A 13,414-nucleotide genomic window follows, 5' to 3' on the forward strand; every position below is an offset into this window, starting at 1 on the left:
AGAGAAGGTGGAGGGGAGAGAGATAATTGAAGAGAGAAGGGAGAGGACAGACCAACAGAGTAAGACTTTAGGTGTGAAGCTGCTAATGATCACAACGGAAGGAACCACAACACCCACTGACTGGTGATAGAAGAGAGGGGAGGCTGTTTGATACAGGGTTTTAACCCAGACAGGATGTTTGATACAGGGTTTTAACCCAGACAGGATGTTTGATACAGGGTTTTAACCCAGACAGGATGTTTGATACAGGGTTTTAACCCAGACAGGATGTTTGATACAGGGTTTTAACTCTCCACCAGACAGGCTGTTTGATACAGGGTTTTAACCCAGACAGGATGTTTGACACAGGGTTTTAACCCAGACAGGATGTTTGATACAGGGTTTTAACTCTCCACCAGACAGGCTGTTTGATACAGGGTTTTAACCCAGACAGGATGTTTGACACAGGGTTTTAACCCAGACAGGATGTTTGATACAGGGTTTTAACCCAGACAGGATGTTTGATACAGGGTTTTAACCCAGACAGGATGTTTGATACAGGGTTTTAACCCAGACAGGATGTTTGATACAGGGTTTTAACCCAGACAGGATGTTTGACACAGGGTTTTAACCCAGACAGGATGTTTGATACAGGGTTTTAACCCAGACAGGATGTTTGATACAGGGTTTCTCTCTATCATCTCTCTGTCCATCTCCCTCTCCATATATCCATCTCACGCTCTCTCCCTCTCTATATATCCATCTCTCTCTCTCTATCCATCTCTCTCTCTCTATCCATCTCTCTCTCTCTATCCATCTTTCTCTCTCTCTATCCATCTCTCTCTCTCTCCCTCTATATATCCATCTCACGCTCTTTCTCTATCCACCACGCTCTCTCTCTATCCATCCATCTCTCCCCCTCTATCCATCTCTCTCTATCCATCTCCATCTCTCTCTCTATCCATCTCTCTCTCTCTCTCTATCCATCTCTCTCTCTCTCTCTCTCTATCCATCTCTCTCTCTCTCTCTCTCTATCCATCTCTCTCTCTCTCTCTCTCTATCCATCTCTCTCTCTCTCTCTCTCTCTCTCTCTATCCATCTCTCTCTCTCTATCCATCTCTCTCTCTCTCTCTCTATCCATCTCTCTCTCTCTATCCATTTCTCTCTCTCTCCCTCCCTCCCTCCCTCCCTCCCTCCCTCCCTCCCTCCTACCCCGCCTCCCTCCCTCCCTCCTTCCTACCCCCCCTCCCTCATCTCTATTGATGGGATATATTCCTACAGTTTGACAGTCTTCATCATGTCATTATCTCTAAGGGAAGCCACATGGTACTCAGCCACCCATCTGTGTCTGTCTTCTCGTATCATTCACTTGTTCAGACCTCAGACAGATGTTGGTTGGAGTGTTATACTGTGTGTGTGTGTGTGTGTGTGTGTGTGTAACCATCAAATCTATCAGAAGGGCTCTTCTAACTCTGAAAGGATTAGGGTCAAAGATGGGAACATGTCGCCATGGTAACAACATCTCCACGACGACAGAGTCCCAACACTACTGGTTGTTGCCATTGTCCCAAGATAATAATATTTTTTCGATTCATTCATTGAATTTCATTGATGTGAATATAATTTATTGAATTGAAAACTACTGAATTGAACCCAACCCTGGCCAACATGGGCGGGGTTAGGACCCTATTGGCAACAGTCTCATTGGCTGCTTACATAGAGAATTCATTCTCCACACTGAACTTCAAAGGTCACTCACTCTGTTATTGTTGGTTCAGCTCTCAACACAGTTTATATCAGGATGGTAATGAGCACAGAGGCTGAGGTACATGAATTAATGAAGAATGAATGACAGTGTGTGTGTGTGTGTGTGTGTGTGTGTGTGTGTGTGTGTGTGTGTGTGTGTGTGTGTGTGTGTGTGTGTGTGTGCGCGTGTGCATGCATGTGTTTTTACGCCTCGGTAAACCAAATTGAATTAATAAGGGGACGGAATAGAGGAGGCTCTCTCTCTGTTCATTATATACTCATGTGGGAGGATAAGACACATAGATTTAACAACCTGGAGGGAAAATTAGGAGAGGGAGGGAGAAGAGGGAGGGAGGGAGAAGAGGGAGAAGAGGGAGGGAGGGAGGGGAGGGAGAAGAGGGAGGGAGGGAGGGGAGGGAGAAGAGGGAGAAGAGGGAGGGAGGGAGGGGAGGGAGAAGAGGGAGGGAGGGGAGGGGAGGGAGAAGAGGGAGGGAGAAGAGGGAGAAGAGGGAGAAGAGGGAGGGAGGGAGGGGAGGGAGAAGAGGGAGGGAGGGAGGGGAGGGAGAAGAGGGAGAAGAGGGAGGGAGGGAGGGGAGGGAGAAGAGGGAGGGAGGGGAGGGAGAAGAGGGAGGGAGAAGAGGAGGGAGGGAGAAGAGGGAGAAGAGGGAGGGAGGGAGGGGAGGGAGAAGAGGGAGGGGAGGGAGAAGAGGGAGGGAGGGAGGGGAGGGAGAAGAGGGAGGGAGGGAGGGGAGGGAGAAGAGGGAGGGAGGGGAGGGAGAAGAGGGAGGGAGGGGAGGGAGAAGAGGAGGGAGGGGAGGGAGAAGAGGAGGGAGGGGAGGGAGAAGAGGGAGGGAGGGAGGGGAGGGAGAAGGGGGAGGGAGGGAGGGAGGGAGGGAGAAGAGGGAGCGAGGGAGGGGAGGAGGGATAAGGAGAGGGGGGAGGAGAGGACTGATAAGGAGAGGGGGGAGGAGAGGACTGATAAGGAGAGGGAGGGAGAAGAGGAGGGAGGGAGGGAGAAGAGGGAGGGAGGGGAGGGAGAAGAGGGAGGGAGGGAGGGAGGGGAGGAGGGATAAGGAGAGGGAGGGAGGGAGGAGAGGACTGATAAGGAGAGGGAGGGAGGGAGGAGAGGACTGATAAGGAGAGGGGGGAGGTTAGGAGAGGAGGGATAAGGAGAGGGAGGGAGGGAGGAGAGGACTGATAAGGAGAGGGAGGGAGGGAGGGAGGGAGGGAGGGAGGGCTGATAAGGAGAGGGGGGAGGAGAGGATTGATAAGGAGAGGGGGGAGGAGAGGATTGATAAGGAGAGGGGGGAGGAGAGGATTGATAAGGAGAGGGGGGAGGAGAGGATTGATACGGAGAGGGGGGAGGAGAGGACTGATAAGGAGAGGGGGGAGGAGAGGAGGGATAAGGAGAGGGAGGGAGGGAGGGCTGATAAGGAGAGGGAGGGAGGAGAGGGAGGGAGGAGAGGAGGGATAAGGAGAGGGAGGGAGGGAGGGAGGGAGGGAGGGCTGATAAGGAGAGGTAGGGAGGAGAGGAGAGGGAGGGAGGAGAGGGAGGGAGGAGAGGAGGGATAAGGAGAGGGAGGGAGGGAGGGGATATTTCCATTGAACAGAACAGAAAACTCTCTGCCTGCCTGCCTGTTTCTTCCTGCCTGCCTGTCTGTCTCCCTCTACCTGCCTGTCTCTCGCTCTCCTCTCTCTGCCTGCCTGTCTCTCTCTGCCTGCCTGTTTCTCTCTCTCTGACTGTCTCTCTCTCTGACTATCTCTCTCTCTGACTGTCTCTCTGCCTGCCTGTCTGTCTCTCTGCCTGCCTGCCTGTCTCTCTGCCTGCCAGTCTCTCTCTCTCTGCCTGCCTGTCTCTCTCTGACTGTCTCTCTCTCTGCCTGCCTGCATGTCTCTCTGCCTGCCTGCCTGTCTCTCTGCCTGCCTGTCTCTCTGCCTGCCTGCCTGCCTGTCTCTGCCTGCCTGCCTGTCTCTCTGCCTGCCTGCCTGCCTGTCTCTCTGCCTGCCTGCCTGTCTCTCTGCCTGCCTGCCTGCCTGCCTGCCTGTCTCTCTGCCTGCCTGCCTGCCTGTCTCTCTGCCTGTCTCTCTGCCTGTCTCTCTGCCTGCCTGCCTGCCTGTCTCTCTGCCTGCCTGCCTGCGTGTCTCTCTGCCTGCCTGCCTGCCTGTCTCTCTGCCTGCCTGCCTGTCTCTCTGCCTGCCAGTCTCTCTCTCTCTGCCTGCCTGTCTCTCTGCCTGCCTGCATGTCTCTCTGCCTGCCTGCATGTCTCTCTGCCTGCCTGCATGTCTCTCTGCCTGCCTGCCTGCCTGTCTCTCTGCCTGCCTGCCTGCCTGTCTCTCTGCCTGCCTGCCTGCCTGTCTCTCTGCCTGCCTGCCTGCCTGTCTCTCTGCCTGCCTGCCTGTCTCTCTCTCTGCCTGCCTGCCTGTCTCTCTCTCTGCCTGCCTGCCTGTCTCTCTCTCTGCCTGCCTGCCTCTCTCTCTGCCTGCCTGCCTGTCTCTCTCTCTGCCTGCCTGCCTGTCTCTCTCTCTGCCTGCCTGCCTGTCTCTCTCTCTGCCTGCCTGCCTGTCTCTCTCTCTGCCTGCCTGCCTGTCTCTCTCTCTGCCTGCCTGCCTGTCTCTCTCTCTGCCTGCCTGCCTGCATGTCTCTCTGCCTGCCTGCCTGCCTGTCTCTCTGCCTGCCTGCCTGCCTGTCTCTCTGCCTGCCTGCCTGCCTGTCTCTCTGCCTGCCTGTCTCTCTGCCTGCCTGCCTGCCTGTCTCTCTGCCTGCCTGCCTGCCTGTCTCTCTGCCTGCCTGCCTGTCTCTCTCTCTGCCTGCCTGCCTGTCTCTCTCTCTGCCTGCCTGCCTGTCTCTCTGCCTGCCTGCCTGTCTCTCTGCCTGCCTGCCTGTCTCTCTGCCTGCCTGCCTGCCTGCCTGTCTCTCTGCCTGCCTGCCTGCCTGCCTGTCTCTCTGCCTGCCTGCCTGTCTCTCTGCCTGCCTGCCTGCCTGTCTCTCTGCCTGCCTGCCTGCCTGCCTGTCTCTCTGCCTGCCTGCCTGCCTGTCTCTCTGCCTGCCTGCCTGTCTCTCTACCTGCCTGCCTGTCTCTCTGCCTGCCTGCCTGCCTGTCTCTCTGCCTGCCTGCCTGCCTGTCTCTCTGCCTGCCTGTCTCTCTGCCTGTCTCTCTGCCTGCCTGCCTGTCTCTCTGCCTGCCTGCCTGTCTCTCTGCCTGCCTGCCTGTCTCTCTGCCTGCCTGCCTGTCTCTCTGCCTGCCTGTCTCCCTCCATCCTTATTTGAAGCCCAGTCAGCAATATGAAGTATTGATGCTAGCTAATCCGTTAGTGTATCCACTTCCTGACGGTGACGTCTTCCACGTTTCAATGCAGAGAGAAACATAACATGAGAGAGGAGAGGGAGAAACACAGAAAGGAGTAGCAGACCTACCCTGGAAGGTCCTCTGTAGAGACATCGTAGCTGGTCCCAGGACTGACTCTGCTGGGGGTCCAACGTGGTCTCAGCAAACTGCCTGCCTGTCTCTCTGCCTGCCTGCCTGTCTCTCTGCCTGCCTGCCTGCCTGTCTCTCTGCCTGCCTGCCTGTCTCTCTGCCTGCCTGCCTGTCTCTCTGCCTGCCTGCCTGCCTGTCTCTCTGCCTGCCTGCCTGCCTGCCTGTCTCTCTGCCTGCCTGCCTGTCTCTCTGCCTGCTTGTCTCCCTCCATCCTTATTTGAAGCCCAGTCAGCAATATGAAGTATTGATGCTAGCTAATCCGTTAGTGTATCCACTTCCTGACGGTGACGTCTTCCACGTTTCAATGCAGAGAGAAACATAACATGAGAGAGGAGAGAGGAGAGGGAGAAACACAGAAAGGAGTAGCAGACCTACCCTGGAAGGTCCTCTGTAGAGACATCGTAGCTGGTCCCAGGACTGACTCTGCTGGGGGTCCAACGTGGTCTCAGCAAACACCTACAACACATCAGCATGGATCAGCCACAACACATCACATCAGCATGGATCAGCCACATCACATCAGCATGGATCAGCCACAACACATCAGCATGGATCAGCCACAACACATCAGCATGGATCAGCCACAACACATCACATCAGCATGGATCAGCCACAACACATCACATCAGCATGGATCAGCCACATCACATCAGCATGGATCAGCCACAACACATCAGCATGGATCAGCCACATCACATCAGCATGGATCAGCCACATCACATCAGCATGGATCAGCCACAACACAACACATCAGCATGGATCAGCCACAACACATCAGCATGGATCAGCCACAACACATCAGCATGGATCAGCCACATCACAACACATCAGCATGGATCAGCCACAACACATCACATCAGCATGGATCAGCCACAACACAACACATCAGCATGGATCAGCCACAACACAACACATCAGCATGGATCAGCCACAACACATCACATCAGCATAGATCAGCCACAACACATCAGCATAGATCAGCCACAACACAACACATCAGCATAGATCAGCCACAACACATCAGCATAGATCAGCCACAACACATCAGTATAGATCAGCCACATCACATCAGCATGGATCAGCCACATCACATCAGTATAGATCAGCCACAACACATCACATCAGCATGGATCAGCCACAACACAACACATCAGCATGGATCAGCCACATCACATCAGCATGGATCAGCCACAACACATCACATCAGCATGGATCAGCCACAACACAACACATCAGCATGGATCAGCCACAACACATCAGCATGGATCGGCCACAACACATCAGCATGGATCAGCCACAACACATCACATCAGCATGGATCAGCCACAACACAACACATCAGCATGGATCAGCCACAACACATCAGCATGGATCAGCCACAACACATCAGCATGGATCAGCCACATCACATCAGCATGGATCAGCCACAACACAACACATCACATCAGCATGGATCAGCCACAACACAACACATCACATCAGCATGGATCAGCCACATCACATCAGCATGGATCAGCCACAACAACACATCAGCATGGATCAGCCACAACACAACACATCACATCAGCATGGATCAGCCACAACACAACACATCAGCATGGATCAGCCACAACACAACACATCACATCAGCATGGATCAGCCACAACACAACACATCAGCATGGATCAGCCACAACACAACACATCACATCAGCATGGATCAGCCACAACACAACACATCACATCAGCATGGATCAGCCACATCACATCAGCATGGATCAGCCACAACACATCACATCAGCATGGATCAGCCACAACACATCACATCAGCATGGATCAGCCACAACACAACACATCACATCAGCATGGATCAGCCACAACACATCAGTATAGATCAGCCACAACACATCACATCAGCATGGATCAGCCACAACACAACACATCAGCATGGATCAGCCACAACACATCACATCAGCATGGATCAGCCACAACACATCAGCATGGATCAGCCACAACACATCACATCAGCATGGATCAGCCACAACACATCACATCAGCATGGATCAGCCACAACACAACACATCAGCATGGATCAGCCACAACACAACACATCAGCATGGATCAGCCACAACACATCAGCATGGATCAGCCACAACACATCAGCATGGATCAGCCACAACACATCACATCAGCATGGATCAGCCACAACACATCACATCAGCATGGATCAGCCACAACACATCACATCAGCATGGATCAGCCACAACACATCAGCATAGATCAGCCACATCACATCAGCATGGATCAGCCACAACACAACACATCAGCATGGATCAGCCACAACACATCACATCAGCATGGATCAGCCACAACACATCAGTATAGATCAGCCACAACACAACACATCAGCATGGATCAGCCACAACACATCAGCATGGATCAGCCACAACACAACACATCAGCATGGATCAGCCACATCACATCAGCATGGATCAGCCACAACACATCAGCATGGATCAGCCACAACACATGAGCATGGATCAGCCACAACACATCAGCATGGATCAGCCACAACACATCAGCATGGATCAGCCACAACACAACACATCAGCATGGATCAGCCACAACACATCAGCATGGATCAGCCACAACACAACACATCAGCATGGATCAGCCACAACACATCACATCAGCATGGATCAGCCACAGACGTTGGTTGATTGGTTATACGGTTGATTTAAGGGTTGTGAAACATATAAGAACAGGGTAGAGTTCAGCTCAGAGAATAACAGATTAATTATCCCCCGCAGAATGAAATAAAACACTAATCTATTAAACATCTTATATGGGGTCTCTATAGGACACTATCCTCATCTCTATAGGACACTATCCACATCTCTATAGGACACTATCCTCATCTCTATAGGACACTATCCTCATCTCTATAGGACACTATCCTCATCTCTATAGGACACTATCATCATCTCTATAGGACACTATCCTCATCTCTATAGGACACTATCCTCATCTCTATAGGACACTATCCTCATCTCTATAGGACACTATCCTCATCTCTCATCTCTAGGACACTATCCTCATCTCTAGGACACTATCCCCATCTCTCATCTCTAGGACACTATCCTCATCTCTAGGACACTATCCCCATCTCTAGGACACTATCCACATCTCACATCTCTAGGACACTATCCACATCTCACATCTCTAGGACACTATCCTCATCTCTAGGACACTATCCTCATCTCTAGGACACTATCCACATCTCTCATCTCTAGGACACTATCCTCATCTCTATAGGACACTATCCACATCTCTCATCTCTAGGACACTATCCTCATCTCTATAGGACACTATCCACATCTCTCATCTCTAGGACACTATCCTCATCTCTAGGACACTATCCCCATCTCTAGGACACTATCCTCATCTCTAGGACACTATCCTCATCTCTAGGACACTATCCTCATCTCTAGGACACTATCCACATCTCACATCTCTAGGACACTATCCTCATCTCTAGGACACTATCCCCATCTCTAGGACACTATCCTCATCTCTAGGACACTATCCTCATCTCTAGGACACTATCCTCATCTCTAGGACACTATCCACATCTCACATCTCTAGGACACTATCCACATCTCACATCTCTCGGACACTATCCACATCTCTCATCTCTAGGACACTATCCCCATCTCTATAGGCCACTATCCACATCTCTCATCTCTAGGACACTATCCTCATCTCTATAGGACACTATCCACATCTCTAGGACACTATCCTCATCTCTATAGGACACTATCCTCATCTCTCATCTCTAGGACACTATCCTCATCTCTATAGGACACTATCCTCATCTCTCATCTCTAGGACACTATCCTCATCTCTAGGACACTATCCACATCTCTCATCTCTAGGACACTATCCTCATCTCTATAGGACACTATCCACATCTCTCATCTCTAGGACACTATCCTCATCTCTATAGTACACTATCCACATCTCTCATCTCTAGGACACTATCCTCATCTCTAGGACACTATCCCCATCTCTAGGACACTATCCTCATCTCTAGGACACTATCCACATCTCACATCTCTAGGACACTATCCACATCTCACATCTCTAGGACACTATCCACATCTCTCATCTCTAGGACACTATCCTCATCTCTAGGACACTATCCACATCTTTCATCTCTAGGACACTATCCCCATCTCTCATCTCTAGGACACTATCCACATCTCTCATCTCTAGGACACTATCCACATCTATAGGACACTATCCCCGTCCCTCATCTCTAGGACACTATAAACATCTCTAGGACACTATCCACATCTCTCATCTCTAGGACACTATCCCCATCTCTCATCTCTAGGACACTATCCACATCTCTCATCTCTAGGACACTATCCACATCTCTAGGACACTATCCACATCGCTAGGACACTATCCACATCTATAGGACACTATCCACATCTATAGGACACCATCCACATCTCTAGGACACTATCCACATCTATAGGACACTATCCACATCTATAGGACACTATCCACATCTCTAATTTAGGACACTATCCACATCTCTCATCTCTAGGACACTATCCACATCTCTAGGAAACTATCCTCATCTCTAGGACACCATCCACATCTCTAGGACACTATCCACATCTCTAGGACACCATCCACATCTATAGGACACTATCCACATCTCTAGGACACTATCCATCACTCATCTCTAGGACACTATCCACATCTCTAGGACACTATGCCCGTCCCTCATCTCTAGGACACTATCCACATCTATAGGACACTATCCTCATCTCTAGGACACTATCCACATCTCTCATCTCTAGGGCACTATCCTCATCTCTAGGACACTATCCTCATATCTAGGACACTATCCTCATCTCTAGGACACTATCCTCATCTCCAGGACACTATCCTCATCTCCAGGACACTATCCACATCTATAGGACACTATCCACATCTCTAGGACACTATCCACATCTCTAGGACACTACCCACATCTAAAGGACACTATCCACATCTATAGGACACTATCCACATCTCTAGGACACTATCCACATCTCTCATTTAGGACACTATCCACATCTCTCATCTCTAGGACACTATCCTCATCTCTAGGAAACTATCCTCATCTCTAGGACACCATCCACATCTCTAGGACACCATCCACATCTCTAGGACACCATCCACATCTCTAGGACACTATCCACATCTCTAGGACACTATCCACATCTATAGGACACTATCCACATCTCTAGGACACTATCCACATCTCTAGGACACTATCCATCACTCATCTCTAGGACACTATCCACATCTCTAGGACACTATGCCCGTCCCTCATCTCTAGGACACTATCCACATCTATAGGACATTATCCTCATCTCTAGGACACTATCCACATCTCTCATCTCTAGGACACTATCCTCATCTCTAGGACACTATCCTCATCTCTAGGACACTATCCTCATCTCCAGGACAGTATCCACATCTCTAAGACAGTATCCACATCTCTCATCTCTAGGACACTATCCCCATCTCTCATCTCCAGGACACTATCCTCATCTCTAGGACACTATCCCCATCTCTCATCTCTAGGACACTATCCCCATCTCTCATCTCTAGGACACTATCCCCATCTCTAGGACACTATCCACATCTCTAGGACACTATCCACATCTCTAGGACACTATCCTCATCTCTAGGACACTATCCACATCTCCAGAACACTATCCACATCTCTAGGACAGGATCCACATCTCTCATCTCCAGGACACTATCCTCATCTCTAGGACACTATCCACATCTCTAGGACACTATCCACATCTCTAGGACACTATCCCCATCTCTCATCTCTAGGACACTATCCACATCTCTCATCTCTAGGACACTATCCACATCTCTCATCTCTAGGACACTGTCCACATCTCTCATCTCTAGGACACTATCCACATCTCTCATCTCTAGGACACTATCCCCATCTCCCATCTTTAGGACACTATCCACATCTCTCATCTCTAGGACACTATCCACATCTCTAGGACACTATCCACATCTCTAGGACACTATCCACATCTATAGGACACTATCCACATCTATAGGACACTATCCACATCTATAGGACACTATCCACATCTCTCATTTAGGACACTATCCACATCTCTCATCTCTAGGACACTATCCACATCTCTAGGAAATTATCCACATCTCTAGGACACCAACCACATCTCTAGGACACTATCCACATCTCTAGGACACTATCCATCACTCATCTCTAGGACACTATCCACATCTCTATGACACTATGCCCGTCCCTCATCTCTAGGACACTATCCCCATCTCTCATCTCTAGGACACTATCCCCATCTCTCATCTCTAGGACACTATCCACATCTCTCATCTCTAGGACACTATCCACATCTCTAGGACAATATCCACATTTATAGGACACTATCCACATTTATAGGACACTATCCACATTTATAGGACACTATCCACATCTCTAGGACACTATCCACATCTCTAGGACACTATCCATCACTCATCTCCAGGACAGTATCCACATCTCTAGGACAGTATCCACATCTCTCATCTCTATAGGACACTATCCACATCTTTCATCTCTAGGACACTATCCTCATCTCCAGGACACTATCCCCATCTCTAGGACACTATCCTCATCTCTATAGGACACTATCCACATCTCTCGGACACTATCCTCATCTCTAGGACACTATCCCCATCTCTAGGACACTATCCTCATCTCTAGGACACTATCCACATCTCACATCTCTAGGACACTATCCACATCTCACATCTCTAGGACACTATCCACATCTCTCATCTCTAGGACACTATCCTCATCTCTAGGACACTATCCTCATCTCTAGGACACTATCCCCATCTCTATAGGACACTATCCCCATCTCTCATCTCTAGGACACTATCCTCATCTCTATAGGACACTATCCACATCTCTAGGACACTATCCTCATCTCTATAGGACACTATCCTCATCTCTCATCTCTAGGACACTATCCTCATCTCTAGGACACTATCCACATCTCTCATCTCTAGGACACTATCCTCATCTCTATAGGACACTATCCACATCTCTCATCTCTAGGACACTATCCACATCTCTAATTTAGGACACTATCCACATCTCTCATCTCTAGGACACTATCCACATCTCTAGGAAACTATCCTCATCTCTAGGACACAATCCACATCTCTAGGACACTATCCACATCTCTAGGACACCATCCACATCTATAGGACACTATCCACATCTCTAGGACACTATCCATCACTCATCTCTAGGACACTATCCACATCTCTAGGACACTATCCACATCTATAGGACACTATCCTCATCTCTAGGACACTATCCACATCTCTTATCTCTAGGGCACTATCCTCATCTCTAGGACACTATCCTCATATCTAGGACACTATCCTCATCTCTAGGACACTATCCTCATCTCCAGGACACTATCCTCATCTCCAGGACACTATCCACATCTATAGGACACTATCCACATCTCTAGGACACTATCCACATCTCTAGGACACTACCCACATCTAAAGGACACTATCCACATCTATAGGACACTATCCACATCTCTAGGACACTATCCACATCTCTCATTTAGGACACTATCCACATCTCTCATCTCTAGGACACTATCCTCATCTCTAGGAAACTATCCTCATCTCTAGGACACCATCCACATCTCTAGGACACCATCCACATCTCTAGGACACCATCCACATCTATAGGACACTATCCACATCTCTAGGACACTATCCACATCTATAGGACACTATCCACATCTCTAGGACACTATCCACATCTCTAGGACACTATCCATCACTCATCTCTAGGACACTATCCACATCTCTAGGACACTATGCCCGTCCCTCATCTCTAGGACACTATCCACATCTATAGGACACTATCCTCATCTCTAGGACACTATCCACATCTCTCATCTCTAGGACACTATCCTCATCTCTAGGACACTATCCTCATCTCTAGGACACTATCCTCATCTCCAGGACAGTATCCACATCTCTAAGACAGTATCCACATCTCTCATCTCTAGGACACTATCCCCATCTCTCATCTCCAGGACACTATCCTCATCTCTAGGACACTATCCCCATCTCTCATCTCTAGGACA

General features: G+C 49.7%; 1 protein-coding gene across 1 annotated transcript in view; it reads right to left on the reverse strand.

The window, feature by feature from the left end:
- Positions 1-13,414, reverse strand: part of LOC139402715 (vacuolar protein sorting-associated protein 8 homolog) — a 68,211-nt gene that overhangs the window by 10,163 nt on the left and 44,634 nt on the right. The window contains exon 10 of the mRNA XM_071146612.1: positions 5,577-5,657. Coding sequence (XP_071002713.1) covers positions 5,577-5,657 — 81 coding nt within the window. The remainder of the gene's footprint in view (positions 1-5,576; positions 5,658-13,414) is intronic.

This window comes from Oncorhynchus clarkii, unplaced genomic scaffold, assembly GCF_045791955.1.
Source record: "Oncorhynchus clarkii lewisi isolate Uvic-CL-2024 unplaced genomic scaffold, UVic_Ocla_1.0 unplaced_contig_9311_pilon_pilon, whole genome shotgun sequence".
NCBI lineage: Eukaryota > Metazoa > Chordata > Actinopteri > Salmoniformes > Salmonidae > Oncorhynchus > Oncorhynchus clarkii.